Source organism: Amblyomma americanum, chromosome 1 (genome assembly GCF_052857255.1).
Source record: "Amblyomma americanum isolate KBUSLIRL-KWMA chromosome 1, ASM5285725v1, whole genome shotgun sequence".
NCBI lineage: Eukaryota > Metazoa > Arthropoda > Arachnida > Ixodida > Ixodidae > Amblyomma > Amblyomma americanum.
This window is the reverse complement of record NC_135497.1, coordinates 96,098,270-96,119,064: the sequence shown is the minus strand read 5'-3', so window position 1 is coordinate 96,119,064 and position 20,795 is coordinate 96,098,270. Positions and strand designations below refer to the sequence as shown.

At 44.0% G+C, this 20,795-nt stretch overlaps 2 protein-coding genes across 2 annotated transcripts in view; one reads left to right on the top strand and one right to left on the bottom strand.

Annotated features, from left to right (window-relative positions):
• Positions 1-107: 107 nt before the first annotated feature.
• On the top strand, positions 108-6,938 carry HSPC300 (hematopoietic stem/progenitor cell protein 300). The gene is made up of 3 exons (XM_077646269.1): positions 108-366; positions 447-529; positions 6,748-6,938. The coding sequence occupies exons 1-3, from the start codon at positions 246-248 to the stop codon at positions 6,772-6,774; spliced, it is 231 nt and encodes a 76-aa protein (XP_077502395.1). The 5' UTR covers positions 108-245; the 3' UTR covers positions 6,775-6,938.
• Positions 6,939-7,627: 689 nt separating this feature from the next.
• The window catches only part of Ahcy (adenosylhomocysteinase), a 37,268-nt gene continuing 24,100 nt past the window's right edge, over positions 7,628-20,795 (bottom strand). The window contains exons 6-9 of the mRNA XM_077646268.1: positions 18,714-18,921; positions 17,099-17,304; positions 11,307-11,474; positions 7,628-7,872 (exon numbers count right to left, since the gene is read on the bottom strand). Coding sequence (XP_077502394.1) covers positions 7,714-7,872; positions 11,307-11,474; positions 17,099-17,304; positions 18,714-18,921 — 741 coding nt within the window. The 3' untranslated portion in view covers positions 7,628-7,713. The remainder of the gene's footprint in view (positions 7,873-11,306; positions 11,475-17,098; positions 17,305-18,713; positions 18,922-20,795) is intronic.

The window sequence follows — 20,795 nt, the reverse complement described above, 5'->3', positions numbered from 1 at the left end:
AATAAAATTTAGTTAAGATTATTCTATTGTTATCAAAATTATAAAACGTTCATTCAGCATGTTATTTTCATAAAGTCGAAGAAAGGCTAGGTTGGGTCTGAACTGGAGCCAGCTGCAGCCGGATCGTTGCCAGCCAATGTAATTTGTTTGCATTGTTTGTTTGTCTTGCGCGTGATTTGCAACAGTTGGACTCTTCAGCGTCTCCCCCTTGTCAAACTCTTGCACCCTTCAGATTTTGTCCAGCAATGTCTGTACTAGAAAGAGAAGCTATACAGAAACAAATTCAGCAAGACTGGGCGAACAGGGAGTACATTGAAATTATTAGCGGCAGCATAAAGAAAATTGTAGATTTCCTTACTTCGTTCGGTAAGCATCACTGCTGTTTTGTTTGTTTTTTACGTTGCACAAGTGACAGTTTTGTTTAACGCAGCGGCTCGTGATTTCAGATATGTCATGTAGGGCGAGGCTTGCAACCCTAAACGAAAAGCTGACGTCATTGGAACGAAGAATTGAGTACTTGGAAGCCAGAGTGAGTAATACGACTATGCTTTCACGCCCTTGTGCGCACGAAATTCCGAGTCCGAGACTGAAAGGTCTACGTGTTGGAGAAGGCGCACAAGGTGGAGAATGAGAATAAGTAGGAGTAATAGTGTGAGAGTTTTGCCTGTTAGCATTGGCTCGCATGTATTAATTTCCGTACTGAAATGCGATTTCGTTTCACTTAGCCGAAGCCGAGGAGATCGTGTAGACGGCGCCATGTGCATATGTTTGAATGTCCGTGTTTTGAACACACTGCGCGACAGGTACTCCTAGCTAAGGAGCCATGCGCGGAAGTTATTTTGCAAATTCTCAACGTGCCTTGTGAAATTATTTCAAAGGACTAATTCGCAGATTCATAGACAGGTGGGAAAGTATTATTCCAAACTGGTTCTGGTGCTTATAGTATTTAGCTACCATAGGACCGTTTTTGTAGCATAAAACTGCATAGTTAACACTAAACGAGGGCTTGCACCTCCCAAGTAGCTCACCTTGTCGCCATCATTGTTGTACACAGCGGTTGGAAGACTGTGTCAGTTTTTTAGGTGCACTGACACTTATAGTGGCCATTCCCCACATTTAGCCGTTGTGTGTTTGTCGGTTTGTATGTCTGTATGTCTGAAGCCGGTTTTGTGGCAGGCTGCTCACCTACCCACCGGGTGGTGGGCAACCTGCCCACCATTGGCAGCCCATTTAATCGTGAGAGGCTGCTCGGGAAGATCAACCTGAGTCTCAACCTAACCCAAGTACCACCGATAGCAACACCCTGCCATAGAAATCTGCCTTGTGCCACTGCTGCACTGCTCACCTGCCCACTGGCTACACCTTGGCAAGTAAGCCACCCGGTGGGCAGTGGGCATGTCCTCTTTTCACTTTTGCATGGAAGAGCACACACACCAACAACCACCTTAACCTAGCAGAGCAGCGCAGCACCGAAACACATCATGCTAGCATACATTTGGCCTAGTTACCCAAATCGGCATTTTTTTTTTCATGTGAATGCAGTTGAAATATATTTTCTTGCTGCGACAGCTAGGAAATGAAATGTATTCTCCAGGTATTCCTTTGCGCTGTACTCGCAGTTCTAAATGTGCCATGTATCACATATGTGTTGCTATGTCTGAACGGTTGTCAGTATTGAGTGGTTTTAATGAAATCAGTAAAGGAGGAGGTGGTGCTACAATGCCACTCTTAGTTCTATTTTGCCCCATCCAAATAATTTAACTACATCTTGCAGAATAGGAAACATTCCAATATTACAGTATGTTGGTCCTGAAAAGCAGTTTCTTTTATGTTAGTCATCTTGATAATTAAAACTCATCATGCACCTGACATTCACAGTGGGTATCATCAGACTATATTTTACACCCCCTTTCTCTTCCCCTTCCTCACTCCAGCACTCCCTCACAACTGATACACCTCCAGATTTTCTTTTGGTGTCTTAGTCCCCCTTTACAACTGTGGTGTTAGCATTCTGTGCACTATCCTCCAAAATCTACATTGGGTAAACCTGTCCTGCATGCAATTTGGTTTCTTGGATAACTGTGCATGCCTTTTTGCACTGCACCGTCCAACTGAGCAAAATTAGAGCTACAGGTCACGTTGGTCGGTTGAGGGAAGAGGTTTCATGCAAGAGCAGTCTTCTCTAATGCCCAAAGACATGGTCCACTGCCGCCATGGCATAATCTTCCCACTGTATGTGACTTCACGCTAACACTTTCATAAAAAACAAAAGTCACTCGAACACATACTACAAGAATACCTGACTCTGAAAGAAAAATATGCAGGTTGCACAGAGTTTCACATGGATGGCTTAAAGACAGTAGTGCATGTCAGAGAGAGAAAGACAAACGGAAAGGCAGGGAGGTTAACTAGGCAGCGCCCGGTATGCTACCCTACAGGTGGGAAGGAGAACGGAGGGAGAGAACAAAGGGAGGTGATCACTTTTCCACATGTCCGTTGGCCATTACTTAGTGCATGTCAGAAGTGTAGTTATATAAGGCAGATGGGAAGAAACAGTAAAACTGCCAAATTGTAGATCAATTTTTACTGCTGAACGCTAAGCTGTTTGTGTGGCTATAGGAAAAATGTTAAACGAAAATGTAGAGGAAAACGTAATCTATAGTGATTCTCTACGACTGCTCACGGTGCAACATTCCAGAAATGCCAATGAACCATTTGTAGGTAGCATCATACACTACATATAAAAAGTCACTACACAGACATATTATAAGATCCTACCAGGTCCCGAGTCACATTGGGATAAGCAGCAGTAAGAGAGCAGACACGTGCTGCACAAGCTTGCGGTGGCACAACAAATTGAACATGCCCCATAGAGACTGCATGAAGTTGATACATAGTAAATTGTAGAATAACTGACAGAAGGCATGGGATAATGAAGTTATTAACAAACTGCACTTCATGAAGCCCATCTTGACAGGATGGAAGTTGTGCAGGTATCAGGAATGTTCCATAAAAGTAATTTTATGCCATCTTCTCTTTGGAGACACATACACTTTACACCATTTTTTACTGTAGAAACAAGACAAAGCTGAGCTCACAGTAGACCACATTTTATTCTCATGAACAAAGCTGGAAACACCAAGGAAAGCATATTTTACTCTATTCTGCTGAGTGCTATGTCGCTCGGTGAAAATTGGAGAGGACACTTAAGCTTAGCATGACGTGATAGCATAGTGGGTTAGGCTTTCCATTCTGAGCAGTTTGACACCCTTGAATGCATTTCATTTTTTTGTTCAATTGTTTCAATAAATCGATCAATTACACTTAAATTTTCTTAGCATCATCAAGCATTGGCTTTTCATTCTGAGCATTTTGACATCTTTGAACCCCCAATTTTCAAACGTTTTCATTTCTTTAATAAATTAATTAAAATGATTTCATTAACTCACCATCGCCTATCACACACCAATCAATCATCAATCACTAGAACTACAAATTACCATATTTTTTTTTACGCAGCCCCCCCCCCCCCCCCCCCCCCCCCCCCCCCCCCCCCCAATTATTTCAGACACGCGGTGCTGACTGCTACTACGCCGACGGCTTTTCAACCGAACGAGCTGTCGTGTAACACTTCTCTCGGCTTAACCCCGTGCTTGCTCAGGCTCAAATTTCGCACAGGGGTGGCATTAGGTGGTTAGTTTTGTATCTTACTATGTTTAGGTGGAATACTTGCCTGTTTCGATCACAATCAGAAATCCCCATCATCTGTGGCGACGGCAAACTAAAACCACAAGCTTTCGCAGCAATAGTACCGGTAGCTCCATCACGTGCCCTCCGGAGGAAAAAGCGCTCTACTGTGGAGGGAGGCTGCGCAGGAAAGCATGGGAGAACAGCAAGTGGGGCAGGGATGGGGGGCATTGGCATGCCAACATTTTCTGCACCCAATATTGATAAAGTAGTGGCGAAAGCACTTTCAAATCAACTGCGCAGCCGCTTCCTCTTCCTCGCGCATCTCTGCAGCCTCTACTGTGGAGTGCTTGTTCCTCCAGACGGTGCGTGATGGCGCTACCGGTACCACTGCTGCGAAAGCTTGCAGTTTTGGTTCACTCTAGCCACAGACGATGGGGATTTCCGATTAATTCTGATTGAAACAGGCAAATTCTAACTAAATGTACTATAAAACAAAACTGCCCGCCAAATGCCACCTCTGTGCAAAGTTTGAGCCCGAACAAGCATGGGGTTAGGCCAAGATAATTTTAAATTTTCTCTGAGCAACACAACAGTCAGTAGTGCCTGCATCCCTTTTCACCCAATGTTGCTCTTCGATGAAAATGCACTTATTGAGTTGTGCCGTGTTTTTGGGTTCTTAAAGAGAGCAAATGTCATAAGCAAACAATAGATTTGATAAATTATAGTCCAATTAATGCCGCAGACCTTTTCAACCTTGTGTTTGGCACATTATAGCATTAGCTGCTTATGTGCCATAAAATCAAACAAAACTCATTTCCTCCTAGTTGATACTTGGGAAGAAACTTGTTTTTTTATTTGCACTAGTTATCAAAATGACATGCTAAAAAAAGAAGGTAGAGACCCACACAAATGAAGTACAGAGTAAATCACACTTGTCTAGAGCGCTTGAGTCGTGTGCTGCGGAGCAGATTAAATTAAATCTTATCGCAGCTGCTTTTCTAGGGATAGGGCTCTGGTGCCTGCGCGGTTCACGTCTATTAGGCTGCTCTCCAATGCAATTATTATCAGTGAAAGTCAATACCTACTTCAGAATTTCACTTTGTTTCCACCGGACGGCACCGTTCGAGCGCTCTAGACAAGTGTGATCGACTCTGTACACCTGCTCCTCTGTACATTTGTGTAGCAGCATTGGTTTCCCCTGTTTTGCGCTATCTTTATCCTCTTTGTGGTGAGCAAACTGTGCATCAGCCCACATGCCTTCAGGGGTGTAGTTTGTTCCATGCATACACTACCTTGAATGTCAGCCATACCATCCTTAGCAGGTTGCAGTGTGAAAAAAAAAAAAAGGCATGAATGAGGCTACATGCCATATTTACTCGCATAATTTGCGCACTTTTTTGTTCCTAAAATTAATGCTTCAAAAAAGGGGCGCGTAAAAACTCTACAAAGGCCATAACGCGGAATGTATAGGCATATTGCCGCGTGTAATATAAGCCGACCCTGCAACTGACCCCACAACTCGCTCCCCTTGCTGGCCAAAAAAAAAAAGTTGACTCCAAATATAAGTCAACACAACCCCCCCCCCGACCCCAGATGGTTATGTAGCTCCCGGTGTGATAGCATCAGGGTGCCTGGGCAGCTCAAAGCAATAACTGCGCAAGGATACAATCGCTAAGACAGAGCAGTCAGAAGCAAATGGAGATAAAACGGCTCCTTGTCATGCAGCTGGGCTGAGTAGCAGCAAACAGAATACCCAACGGTTGTTCGGATTTTAGAGGGACAAAGGCTACTGGAAGTTCGCTCTCGCAGCCATTGGCACCCAAAATCAACGCGACCACCAGTGCAGAAAATATGGGAGTAGGGTTTTTTTTCTTCTCAAAGATCTGGGTAAAAGGTTGGGGGTGTGCAAATTGCGCGATTAAGTATGGTTATGATTGCAGGGTACCTGGGCAAATATTTTTCTTACTTTTGTTCCTCCTAAATATGCTTGACTGTGTTTTATGAGAATTTACTGAGCAATTACAAGAATGATTCGAGACAGATTACCAGATGTGTGAGGTACGAAGTTACCATCAGGAGTTTAGGTTCTTGCATTAGAAGGGTATGTGAGCAGTGCTGTATTTTTATCCACATAATTTAGTTTATGGGAGCTGAACGCCCCAAAGTGACTCAGGCTATGAGGGACGCTGTAGTGAAGGGCTCCGGAAATTTTGACCACCTGGGGTTTTTTCAACATGCACTGACATCGCACAGTACACAGTCCTCTAGAATTTCACCTCAGTCGAAATTCGACCGCCGTGGCCAGGATTGAGACCCCGTGTCTTTCGGGTCAGCAGCCGAGCGCCATAACCACCGAGTCACCACTGCGGCGCTATCCGTGCGATTTGGTTGCTTGAGAACATCCATTGCTTATGCTTCAACACTAGCAGGGCATATGTGGTCCCAATTCAAGTGAAGACAAATGGACAACTGTGCACCTAAGTACAGTACTTTTGCATGCTGAATACTTTTAGACTATCAAACAAACCATTCGTTATGTTTTTATCGTTTGATAATAGGCAACCTTGGTGTTTATGCATTTTTACAAGCTTGGGTATACAGTTGACGCGGCCCAGTTTGGTGACAAAAATAAATTTTGGAAAATTGTTCAGCTCTTTAGAGCCTTTTTCTTCAGTCTACTGTCTCATAATACTTATTGAAGCAATATTCAGTTCTAATGCAAGGTTTCTTATGCGTCGAAAAGACAGGTATGTATACGTGCCACATTTGAGGTCATTGTACAAAGTCATTGGTACAAATGTGTACCCTTTTCTACAAAACCAATGATCGAAATGGCTTAAAAGCTGAATTTCTAGTAGTTCTGAGTGCAGTTTTACCATTTGTGTGCCATGCGAGACTTGCAGCTTGCACAGCACAATTGGCCAAACAGGTGCAAATGGTAATGACTTAAATCGCTTGTTGAATTGAAACAAACTGCATTACTCTGGAGGTTAAAAGCTTCATATCAGTGCTCTTTTGGTGGTTTTATAATAGTCTCCTCATTGCCATTTTTTACAGGTCACAAAAGGAGATACATTCAACTGACTTTTTTTTTGTTACCTATACAAGAGACCTTGGCACATGAACATCAACCTTTTTATGCATGAAATGCAACCAGCTGGACCAAGCTGGTTGCCAATTTGTACAAGCGTTTAAATGTATCTGTGGTTCTATTTGTTTGTGGCATTAAACAAAGTGCTGGAACTGTGCCCTCTGCCTCACTTTCTGCAAATGATACTACAAAGATTGTGGATAGCCAGAACGCTTGCCTGCAATCTTTATTGTATTCTTTACCTTTAGCAGCATTGTTTCTCTGCCGCAAGAAAATTGCGCACCCACAATCGTGAACATTACGGGTTCCAAAATTTCACATGGCTGCTGTGTATGAATATGCTCAAGCTCAGGAATTCAACATTAAGCTCAATTCCAAGCTTGGGTCAAGCATGCAGTGCCAAAATGCCCAACTTCTGTAATCATAGGTGCACACATGGAAGGCTCCCGCTTCCCCCATACCCATATGTCCAGGGCCTGGCGTTGGGCACAGAAACCCAATCAGTAACAGCAATTTGTGCTGCATGGTATGTCAGAAGATACAACATTCAAGTAGCATAAGTCATAGCAAAGAAGTGAAGCTACAGGCATCGCCTTGGTGCTTTTATTACCATTCCAAGTCTGTGCATGTCAAGATCTTTAGTAATTCCGTTAGGTATCACTGGCAAGAACATGCCGCCCCACTCTTGAGGAGAGTTCATTAAAACGCTCCATTTTACTCCAAACTTGTCACAAACTAGAGAGATACATGCATAGCAGAAAGGCACTTCATCATCTAAACTGGAATGTTTTGAATTGTGACAAGCTTCTCTTGATGCTAAGAAGTATTAAACAGCAGAGACGCTGATTACAATTCCAATTTTATTTTTTAGGTTTCCCGCAACAAGGATTCACTAAAAAAAAAGGCTAACTTGGTATATAGCATCAAAAGGTTTAGTATCTGTAGTAGTCTGGCTTAAAAGGGCCCTCAGTTGGGATACCAAGGTAAGATGACTGCTCCTTGTTCAGTTTGGTCAGCTTCACTCCAAGATGGTTAAGGTGAAGTGCTGCCACCTCTTCATCAAGCTTCTTGGGCAAGAAATATACATCCACCTAAAGAAAGAAGGCAGTTTGTAAGAATACCACAAATTGGAATGTCTTCAACATACAGTTCACTGAAATGCTCACTATGGCCACACGGCCTCGGATGTAAAAGCACTACACAATACTCACTAAGTAAGAGGGATTTCACTGAAAGGAAGCTTTCAAATAAATGCCATGAGTGCTCATACCGCTTTTTTTTTTTTCAGTCTCCAAAGAGGTGTGTGTGCGTGCGTGTGTGTAACTACGAAGCACACCTTCAGACCATGCACCTGCATTATGTTTTACTTGCTGATTATAGTGAATTCCTTTGAAAATAACTGGTACAGGAAATATAGGCTCCATTTTTTTTTTTTACAATGGTGAGCAAGATCCTGGTATTTATAAATTGCCATGTGGTATTCGCAGTGCCTTAACTGTTCCTGTGCTCAGAAAATAGCTGTGGTAAGTTTGCAGCAGAGGAACTACTCGTCACACAGCACAATATCACAATAAAGGCCATGCAACTGAGTGGTTGACTAGGTTGTGTTCAAGGGTATAATATAATGCTCTACACAACCTAATATAACTGTTGTGGTAGAGCTATCACAATCACCACTCCTTTGCCCTAGGGAAAAGTAAAAAGCTGAACTGCTTTACATGGAGTGAAATAGAGTACAACTGTACTATCAGGCCAAACTAACTCTTATCCCACACTTTTCTACAGTGCAGCGTGACATTCCTTTGCAACCGGTTTACAAATGCCTACTTTGCTGGGTCTATTACGCACAAACATTAATCAGATCAGTTGTGTACTATTACTGAAAGTAAGAAGGCAATTATTGTTTTATTGATAGGTGCTGTTTGCATTTCATTTTGGCCTGACAGTACATTCTAAATGGCATTCATGCAATGCGATATTATGAACTTGCTGCCATTCACAATTTAATGAGTTCACCACAAACCATTCAACCATGAAGTTTCTCCACCACACATACTATCAAGTAAACAAAAAATGTACCGTCATACAAGGAATCTCTACATTTCCAATGCAACCAGTGCCAGATACTTCAGAAGGGTTAAAGTTATTTTCCAGAAAAAGTATCTGAACAGTAATGAACATATTTTGTGCTTCTGAGCAGACATATACATTCAACTAAATATTTGACTAGTTTTCCAGCATCAGTTATTACTATCGCCATGGCATTTAATGACATGCAGTACCAGCTCCATAACAGACGGTAAAATGAACTTTAGGTACGAAAACTTATTGCTGCTATTTCTTGTACTTGCGTGTCACAAGTGCAGTAAAACCCTGCTGTTACATTCACAGGTGCTGCGCTTACGTCAGCCAATCCTACCTTAGCTTCCATAGAAGCTTATGCAGGCAGTTGCATCATAATTGTAGCAGCATTCCTGCAGGATACGTTGCAAATGTCACCTAGTGATAGCGCCTTACTCTGTGCCGGCATCCTGACAGCCTACCTACATTTACCGCACGCCTAACAGCGAGAGCATGCGAGCCAAACCGAGACTACACACTATTGGAGTGTGTTCAGTGGCGCATGCTTACAGGCAGCGTAAATTTTGTAGTGGCTGTTGATGCAGTTCCATCACCACTGCGATGCGAGCGCGAACGACAGATGACGCAAAAATTAAACCATGGTGCAAAAGGCGGCGCACGCACCACTGTACAAGATTCAACTGCGCAGGGTGGCTCTCGGGCTTTAATTTCTGTCATTCGCTTTTTTCCTTGTCGCCTGCAGCTTAAAAGATGCAATTTCTAGATTCTTTAGACGAGGACCATGCGGGAATAAAGCGGCCGCCTCGAAAGAAGTGCTGAGGCGCACGCATGCTGCAACTTCGCCTGCTGAGCATGCGCTCCTTCCTTGAGCAAGCGGGCAGCCATCACAGGACGTTCTGCAGAATGATTGTTTGTGCCACTAAGCTTTGCAAGTTCTAAAGAACATGTTGCACTTATGGGAAATTTTTAAAAAAATGCGGCAGACAACTCGGTACAATTTTTTCGCGTGCTGTATTGAGTAATGAAAAAAGTTTTTTCACTACCTAATACACTTCAGTACAGACAAAACAAATGATGATGATGGTGAGTTTCAATGGCACATGGACAGCTTTGGCCAAAAAGTGCCAAGGCAAAAAGGTCAAAGTTTTCCAAGCATTTCGATCCTGAGAAGCCAAGCTAGGGGAAAGTTTCTACTCAATAGAAACCAGTGGGTACTCAGCAGCACTGGGGATTGAACCCTGCACCTCCCGCACATATGAGGTGGAGTACAGACAAAACTGAGCTTTCGCATTTTTTCCCCTCATAATTGAAGGGACACTAATGAAGAATATTTAGTCCACCTAGACTGAAAGATGAATGCCTCAAGACTGCAAATATGTCATTTTTATGAAAACGGAGCTTAGATTAACAAGAAAAATTAAGTACAACTTTAGCAACGCCCCTTGAGAATTCTGACAACTGCACCCGGTCAAGTGAATTCTTTGCTGGCCGCAAATGGTTCATTGCTTTCATGTGCAACATATTTTTAGAGGAAAGTAGTACAGTCAAAATAGAAGGAAAGCGACACAGCAAGTGCTTCCAATGTGAGGACGTGAAGCATCACACATTCTGCATGCCACCCAGCTGGCCTGTGTGAAGCTTTTATGCACAGCAACTTCAGAGGGGGGCCATCGTGTCTTGAAGCATAAATAACGAAAATCGAAAATTATGGGGTTTTAAGTCCCAAAGTGAAACATAGGCCATTATATTATGGAGGCTATAGTGGAGGGCTCCGGATCAGTTCAGACCACCTGGGGTTCTTTAACATGCGCTAACATCACACGATACACGGGCCTCTAGCATTTCGCCCCCATCGAAATGCGACCGACGCGGCCAGGATTGAACCCAAATTTTTCAGGTCAGCAGCAGAGCACCATAACCACCGAGTCACTGCAGTAGCACTGGGGTTCTTTTGCGTGTGCTGACATCTCTCAGCACATGAGTGTTCTCGTATTTTGCACATAAAGAATGGTAAACAGCACGGTGGCACCATTTCTGTATAATGTACAAAGGACCATCTGATAAGTAGGCTATATGATTTCATTTGTTTGTGAAATCTTATAACAGGTCCAAATTCGTACATTTTACGGAAAATTCACACGAGCCTATTACAAGCATCCTACTCACTTACGAACCATAGCCTCATGAAATAATGCAGCCCAATTTTTCACAAAAAAGAGCAGGTACTCGCCAAATATTTGAACATTTTGGTAGGCTCAGGCCTACCATAGTGCAATGTGGCACATTTGAAGGCTGGTGTCTGCTCCGCCCTTAGGTTAATTTCTATTGTATGCACATATGTTGCATGCGAAAGATGTGTACAAAAAACTGTGGGTTCAGACCCCGCTGGCCTAGAACACCAAAAGAAAACCAACCACAATCAGGTTTAAGCAAAGCTGATTACCTTGTACTTGTCATTTTTGGTCCATAGCTCAATCTGAGCAAGCACTTGGTTAGTGAAAGAAGTGCTCATGACAAAGGATGGATGCCCCATAGCACAACCTAAATTCACAAGGCGACCTTGTGCAAGACATATAATGTGATTGCCATTTTTCAGCTTGAAGCGGTCAACCTGAAACGAAGAAGAATTTGCTTGTTTCACTACAATTCTCATTTCCATCCTAAAGGATAAGCCATGCACCTTTTGAGGAATAGTTTTTTTTTTTGTCTCGACCGATTACATTTACAACATACACTTTCTGACAGCCTAAGTGTACTATATTGGCAGCAAAAGCTTATGGGATGTTCTTTCTGGGAAAAAAAATTTATTGTAGCACTGCCTTGCAACCCAGTCACCTGGTATATTACCAACAGACAGAGCATGCACATACCCCCATACATTCAGACATTTCAATTGATTGGCTTGCATGTGTCAAAATCATTTTTTTGTTTTGCACACCTGAATTTCATAAGCTTTTGCTGCTGATAGTACATCTTGGTAGAAGGTGCTGCCAGTGGTTGGTGTACAATCACCACAATGCAATGCACCATTAAATGCCAGGATGTGCGCTATGGCCTCAGTGAAATACTGTATAAACACGTGTAAGGGCTGCACCCTGTTTTCCTGAAGGAAAGATAAAAAAAAGAAGAACCGTGCAAGGGCCGCACCTAAACTTTCAACGACCCACGCGGGAATAACCTTCGAAATGCACGCGCACAGGAGCTTCCAGGTGCTGCCCACGGATGGCACCCGAGGCCGCGGGTAACCATCATCATCGACGTCAACTTTTTCCTCCGCCGCGATCAGCCGCAAGCTCCGCTATCCATATCGGCATCAGTATCACCAGCTCTAGTTTTTTGTGACTGTCAAAGCACCGGGGTTGTGACAGCATGGTGCAGTAGAACCCCTCTATAGTAAAGTGACTTGGACCAGCAAAAGCCTTTACTACAACAGTTGTTGGTGACTGCATGGCTCCGAGGATGCTCTCTGGTAATTCATTGGCTACTTAATAAACACAGAGTTGGTTTACTGAAGAAACACCCACAAATACCTTCCATCCTGCTTTTATTGTTCCTTTATGTGATAATTACTTATTTTGAGTTACCACATTTCATGTTATCAAACGTTTTCAAGTTTGTTTATGTCTTGAGGAAGTACCACATTTGCACATATACAATGCGGCAACGAATATAACGAGAGTTTGATTTCATGTGAAAACAAGTTTAGAGTGAACACGGCGTGATTTTCCGCAGCCTTAGAGTCACTTATTACACGCGCGACACAGTCAAGGCACGGCAGTACAGCTCACAGAGTGCCACCACCCGTCCGTTTCTTGCCATCCTTTACTTCCCTTCACTGTATTCTTAACGGCTTTCCTTTTTAAGCGACCCGCGCCTCCTCCTTTCCGAGTTCATAGCCCGCTTTAACTTTTTTTTTTTTTCCGTGTGCGCCGCGCGCTTTGCCTCACGGATCCAAGGGCTTTAAGGAGTTGGCTTCCCCTCACAGCTCTCGAGCTTGGTGGTGAAGCTACATCAAAAAGCGCCTTTTTATTGTTTTTGGTATGCATTTACCTCCGCGTATCGGCCTAACGCGTGCCGCGTTGTCATCATTCCGCGGGAGGTACGTCGCCACGGCCAGGCCCTCTTTACTACAGCCGTTTTATTTTAAAGAAATCTTTACTATAACCGAAAAAAAAAAGTACATGCAATGTATGTAAGAAAATGTACGAGAGGTGTAATGTTACCGCAGCTTCACTACTATATCCGAGTTTACTATAGCAGGGTTCTACTGCAGTTCACTAGTTGTCGCTTTCGTGTGCTGCTGCCGACGTTGCAAATTTAGCACGATGGGCAAGCACCTTCACAGCTTCACGGCTCGGAGTTTGCTCTCGAACACGACAAGCGTGCGGCGGGCAGGAAATTCCATGTGGATGAGAAGTGCGTCCGGCGATGGCACAACCATAAGGAAGCATTGAGGAACACAAGCTGCAAAAAGCGCACTTTCAGAGGCAAGCCGTGCAAGTTTCCCGAACTGGAAGAAGAGCTGCTCTGCTATTTGATGGAAGTATGGAACAACGGCTACACGTTAACAACGGACATGCTGAGAGACTTGTGGGATGAGCTCGGAGTCTGAAGACTCCGTGAGTGACGAATGAACGTAGGATAAATGCCGCTCATTCCCCGATTGGTGTGTTTTTAGCTATTTTTTTTTTTGCATACACATCGTCTATATATGCCGCACCCCGAAAATTGGCCTCTCAAATCTCGGAAAAAAAGTGCGACCCTTACACGCGGTTAAACGGTATTCATAGATCACTACCTGTAAACTTCCGTTCCAAACAATGCGGAGGTTTATGCTTACATAATCTGATTCAGTTTCTTTTAAAGTCTGAAAGAACTTTAGCATATATTGCTTGGGAAATTTTACTGAGCTCCAGAATTTCAGTGTAACAATGTCAATGTTTTTTTTTATTAAACAATTCAGAAACATAAGAAACGCTTTGGTACACTTTTAAGTACGAGCAGGTACAGGTGGGGACAAAATATTACGAAGCAAGCTCTAGTAGAGAAGACATGATTTCTTGGGTTTACGTGCAAGCGCACCAGCGGCATGTGTTAACATATGGAAAGTACTTCCTAATTAAGGCGTCACAAAAGCAACTACCGAAGCACGCTCTGCAATATGGCCAGGACTGTACATCGTAGAGTATGCAGAACATTATGACACACAGAAGCACAAAAATTTTCCCATTCAGGAGTACTAATATGTGAGCAGCACTATCATACTGGGCAGGAACACAAAATGGCAAAGATGCGAGGGGGTCCCTCAGGAACCTGAGAAAGCAGGTAAGGTATGTTTCCCAAAGGGCAAAACATTTGAAATCTCCTGCTATACAGGATGCCCAAGACAAAAAAAAAAAGTGGTAGAGTTTTAACATAACTAAACAGAATAGACGTGCAAAAGCATGTGTTTAGCCTGGTTGGCTCATGGTTTTGCTTTGCTGGGTTGTCGGCATGTTTGGTGACGATATCAGACTTGGGTTAAGCTCTAATCGAGGTTAAGCGGATATATCGGTTCATTTCGCAGACAGAACTTGATGAAGACGACAATTTGCAATGCACAGTGTGACAGTGTGTTGCAGTTAACATAGGCATGATCAGCTGTGGCGATAGCACAGTGCCCTTGAGCAGTTCACGCCGCCACGAGTTCGAAGCCGAGTCACGGCAATATTGTCACGTAGCTGTTTGGAACACAACACAAGGCTTCATAACGGAACACAAGGCTTCACAACGGAACACAAGGCTTCTACGAGGACGCAAGCCAAGACGCCAGCCAAGAGCACTGAGCTGGAGCGTGACTTCAGCTTCTTCCTTTCGGCGTACGAGGCCCGCGAAGAGCAGCCGCCCAGCGGCTGCTGCTGCAGATGCTGCATTATCCCCTCTCTAAAAAAAAAAGTAGACTCGATGTATCCAAAAGGAAAAAAAAAAAATAATAAGCAGCCATAAGAAACACGCGGTGATGGCACGGCGTTAGGCCACTAGCTCAGCTTTCGTGAGAAATAAGGTTTCATCCGCACAACATGGACCACTTCGGGTTTCTGTGGATGATGAGTAGTTGTGGAAGAGCCATCCGGAAGAACTTGATATGTGACGTCACTCAGCTGACTGAGCACTTTCTAAGGCCCGAAGTACTGCTTAAGCAGTTTCTCGGAAAGCCCTCGACGTCGAATGGGAGTCCACACCCACACTCGGTCATCCGGTTCGAACATCACTACTCGGCGGCGGCAATTATAACGCTGGGCGTCGCGACCTTGTTGCTTCCGAATGAGCAGTCTTGCAAGCTGTCACGCTTCTTTTGTGCATCGGGTAAATTACTCTGCAACGTCAATGCCATGGCCATCATGGATTCCAGCATTGTGGACACCTCGCAGCCATACAGTAAAGAGAAGGGCGCCATTAGCGTGGTTACTTGTTGGGAAGTGTTGTACGCGAAGGTGACGTACGGCAGGATATCATCCCGAGACCGATGTTCAACATAGATATCATGCCAGAGAGAGTTATGTTGAGATATTCGGCGAGGCCATTCGTTTGCGGATGGCAGACGGTTGACTTACGATAGGTAGTGCCACTCAGCTGCATGATGGATTCAGATGATGGGAGAGCCATTCGTTCGCGTGGCAGACGGTTGGCTTACGATAGGTAGTGCCACTCAGCTGCATGATGGATTCCGATGATGGGAAAGTCTGGTTTTCGCCCTCCCTCGCAACCTCGACGAGAGAGCGGAACAAGCAGTCAGCATCATTGTGCTGGCACCCGGACTTGCACATGATGGTCAAGCTCCATCGTGCTAGGTGGCCAGAGGGATCTCGTAAGTTGGTCAGCCAGCATGGTATGTGGTGGTCGCTCACGACCCGAAAGTGCCGGCCGCATAGATACGGACGAAATTTCATTACCGCCCATACAACAGCGAGGCATTCTTTCTCGGTATTTGAATAATTGAATCCAGCATCCAGCACGGGACAAGGTCCGGCTCGTGTACGCGATGACTTGCTCGGCGCCGTCCTGCCACTGAACGAGTACAGCACCGGGGCCGACATTGCTTGCATTTGTGTGGACCAGAGGCTCGGCACGAGCATCGAAGTGGGTAAGTAAGGGTGTTGTTTGCAAGCGGTGCCGTAAGTCATCAAATGCCTGTTGCTGTTTGTCTGTCCAAGTGAAGAGAACGTCATCTCTGGTGAGGCGCGTCAGTGGGCCAGCAAGTCGGGAAAGTCGGCGTTGTGAGCGAAAAATCATGAGCATGACTCTGGCAGGTGGCGCCAAGAGAGCAACTAAGGAGACAGGTTGGCCATCTAGGTCACGTCACCTTGCGGTGTCTTCACAACCTGCCCACTGGACAGTGAGCAAACTGCCCACCATGGCAGGTGGCAATTAAATAACAAATGGTCGCTTCGGAAGAGCGACCTGGGTCGCACAAGGCCCACCACTGGGACCACCTGCCATCGCACTGCAGTGGTGCATCACTTAACCACTGCACCACTGCGCCAGAACGTAAAATAGAGAATGACCCTCTGCATATAAGGGAATTCTGCTATCGCGTCATACCCTTCAGACTGAGTTGAAATTCACGACTCAAGCACAACGGCGCAAATATGAAGGGGAGCTAGCACAAGGCACATGGAGATGGGTGCCCTTTTCCGACGCCTAACACAAGGTGGCACTGGGCACTCGGTGCGCAAGTCTGATAGGTGTTCATGAAGTCATCACTTAAAAGCAATATCCTCACAGTGACGCAATGGCAAATAAGACCAGCAGTCGGGCGGAATCTCGTAGATAAGTCTCACACCCGACAAATGTGTCTGCTCCACATATAGGCCAACAATCCCAATTTCCGATGGGCATTTTTGCAGCCAGTCGAAACAGTTTCAGTGAGTGTAACAAAGCTTCAATGTATTTTTTTTTTCAAGTAATGGCCTTGTGTGTTTGAAAAATGCATAATTTTTATATGCTTACTGTGCCGTTCAAACTTTTTTGTGTGCAAGAGGTATTCGAAATATTCGCTTCAAAATTATTTGAAGAAAACTACCATTTGGTTCGAACCAAAAAACCACTATTCGCATATGCCTAATGCAAACTATCAGAGAAGTGATGAGCAAACTACCATCTGAGCAATGTTTTGACTAAGTGTTATGCTGAGTACCTCAAACTATGCTTAAAGTGAATAGACATATGCTCAATAAAGCACATGTGAGCTCTTACCTGGGGCTTGACTTCCACCTTCTCAACTGCATTTTGCTCTAGCCACTTGACATCAATTTCAATATCAAAGTGGCCAATGTTGCAAACAATGGCGTCATTACGCATTTTCTCAAAATGCTCGCCACGAATGATATCTCTACATCCAGTGGCAGTCACAAAGATGGAGGCCTTCGATGCAGCATCTTCCAAGGTTGTAACCTCATAGCCTGAAACAAAATAAGCATTCCCTGTCAAATATATATGTGTACACATCAGTGTTTTCCAACTAGTGCTCTAAAATACTATTATTAAACTGAAGTGCAACCAACCATTTAGGAACCAAGAAAACCTAGTCACTTCATAAAGCTCTTGTCAGCATTTATACTTGGACCCTTATTTGAAGGTACCTGTCTATGATTCAGTAAAAAATTCCCAATCAGGTAAAAGGAAGAAAGCGTAAATAAGAAAATTATAAAAGTTCCAGAATGTCAACCACATTTTCCCCTGTACTCACCACCGTAACTTGGTCACTTCACCCATCACCACCGGCCAGTTTATGCCCACTGCAGAACACAAGACTTTCCTCCACTGACCTCCAGTTAGCCCCAAAACCCATGGCTACTCGTCCCAGCAATAATTCTCTCTCTTAGTACAGACTCCATTACTTTATGTTATATTATTTTTAGAGAACCTTGAGGACCTCCATTGTGTGAGTTACGGATTAAGAGTGGCTTAGTTGCACAACTGAGAATTCCGAGTGCTGAGGCAAGCTTCTAAGAAACACGCAGGACTGTTACTACTGTGTAAACTGGTATATTCATTGCACGATATATTGAGGTAAAGAACTTGACAGAGACATGCATATATGTGTAGTTACAAAGCGCATGAACCGGGAAATCGTCTAATGAGGAACGCGACGTGAATAGGGCAAACACAGCAGCTTCTTTGCAGTTCCTAAGGATAAAGTATCTGAGAACTATATAATGATATGCTTACATACGAGTGGGGTGGGTCTGGGGAACATGGCATGAAAAGCAAAAACTGCTACAATTCGCCACTGTGATGCATTCTTCGCAGCGCATGGGTGCAAAGCGGCAAAGCATCCAAAGACGACCAGGGAGTGATTTGGGGCACTTTTGCTATTGACGTCGACGGACTGTATGTGTTGCGAAGCTCTTTCCGCATTTAAGACAACGAAAATGTGGACCGAACTCTGCACCAACCAGAAAAAGATCTCTTCAGGCGTTGTGCCAAAAAAAAAAAAAAAAAAATGCTGATCGACACTTGTATGATTTGAAATTGACAATAAATGCCTTTGAACATAGTGCAATTAAATTTTTCCGAAATTAGGTGGTTTCCCTGGATAATACATTTTTATCCCTTTTTGTTTAACTCTTATCAATGAGGTTTTACTGTACTTGTTACTACTACTACTACACACAGAGAATGAGCCCTTAACAGCTGTCACTATAAAAACTAACACTTTAGTAAATACGAAGGCAAAGCAGATGACACAACCAATCAGTGATTCTTAACATGGCAGTTCCTGCAATTTGTTGCTTCATAGTTAAAGGCGAAACAATCCAAAAAATTTGTTTGCTTTCTTTTTTTGGTTACATATTGTCACATTTCATACCTTCCATGGCAGCCTGCAGTGCATTGATGGGATCAACTTCTGTGATGAGCACTCGGCATCCAAAGCCACGCAGGGACTGTGCACAACCCTTGCCAACATCACCAAAACCAGCTACACAAGCCACTTTTCCAGCAAGCATAATGTCTGTAGCTCGCTTGATGCCATCAGCTAGCGATTCACGGCAGCCATACAAGTTGTCAAACTTGCTCTGCAAACAGGATAGCAAAGGTTCATTAGCGGAATCTGATATGCAAAATTATCCAAGGAATACTGCTTTGTTTTTCTAGCCAAACGCTTTAGCTTGCAAGCTACTTATTTCATACAGTTGCACAAATAAATCACAGCCACTTAATATCCCATGTGGTCAACACCCCTCCAAATAATAACAAATACATATCAAATGGGATATGTAAATGTGTGAGAAGAGCTTACCATTTACACACATATATTCAAAGCACAAATGTGTTTTCAAGATACAAAATTTCATCAAGGGAAGCAACACCAACACACTTTACTATTCGTTATATATAAGCCACTGAGAAATTCCAGTAAGTTTTTTTTAAAAATCATATCACGATACACACACTATTTTTATGAATCTCGTCTTTGTAGTAATGTTATAGGTAAGGATTTAGCTCATGCTAGGACACAGCCAGGCTGAGGTCACCAAAAATATAGGGTTGTGGATCTCTACTGCACGCCAATATAGACGAATTATTATGGAACGCTATAACAAAACAAAGCTCTAGCAAACAGCTTTCACTGTTCTGTCAAAGCTATTTGCTTTTCTTTTCACTTCTTACACAAAAATCTGAAATTTGCTTCAGGAATGCAGTTCACGCACAACAATAATTTTCATCATGTGTAATAGTATTGTGTGAATGCATCCATGCATGTGAATAGTGAGCGGTGCACAATTACCATCGATACAGTATCAACAGGTCTTAGTAATTTTTCACATTCTTCACAAGAACTTTTTCATGCCAGATTTTAGCACTTCACTATTTATTCACACACATTCCCAAGGACAGGAAAAAACAAGTTAATAGCCAAGACTACAGTAAAAAGTTGTTCATTCAAACTTGAAGGGACCGGGGAAAAATGTTCATATTATCAAATGACCCCTGAAGAAACTGCCAAGAACTGCTTGCATCATGGTAAATTTATTCGGTGAAATACTGGGCAATGGTTGCCTGACTTTGAGATGAGAACAGCACAGCAACGACAATTTTTTACATTCCGATCAATGCTTTATTGCATGCATACTGTCGGGAATACCGAAGCAGAACTGCTCCGGTATCGTAATGGCCTCCCGCATCGTTCACAGTGCGTATCTGAAGTTTTCATGTTCAGACACTCTACACGTCACCCAGCCCTATCTGCCTACAAAATTCACAAACATCCCATCATGGAGCACCTGCTTGTGTGAGTCCTTGGTCTCTGGATCCACGATGACGGCAAACCCACCCATACCATCACCACTCTTTGTACATCCATCCGTAACGTTGCCCACATGATTCGCTGGCATACGACAACGCGGTGGCTTAGCAGTTCTGGCACTCGGCTGCTGACCTGAAAGACACTGGTTTCGATCTCGGCCGCGGCAGTCGAATTTCGATGGAGGCTAAATTCCAGAGGCCCGTGTACTGTGCGATGTCAGTGCACGTTAAGAACCCCAAGTGGTTTCAATTTCCGGAGCCCTTCACTATGGCGTCCCTCATAACCCGAGTCGCTTTGGGACATTAAACCACCATAAACCAAACCAGGGCACCACAGGGCATGCCTAAGGAAGACAACACTTGTTTAGCCATGGCACTTCGCCATCAGCCGCACACGATATGGCCTCCCATATCACCACACACACTACCCTGAATCAGGTCCACATCTTAATCCGCACACTCTACAGACTGCTCTCGGTCTCCCAATGTGCACGTCTACAGACACAACCCCCTTTCATTCACAACCGCTTTGAGTAACTCCGTGACACGGTCCTCGACTTCCAACGCACTGGTCAGCTCACCCCCATCAGCAGGTAGAGCCACTCTCCACCACACTGGCAACCCCCAGGCCACTCTCAGACCC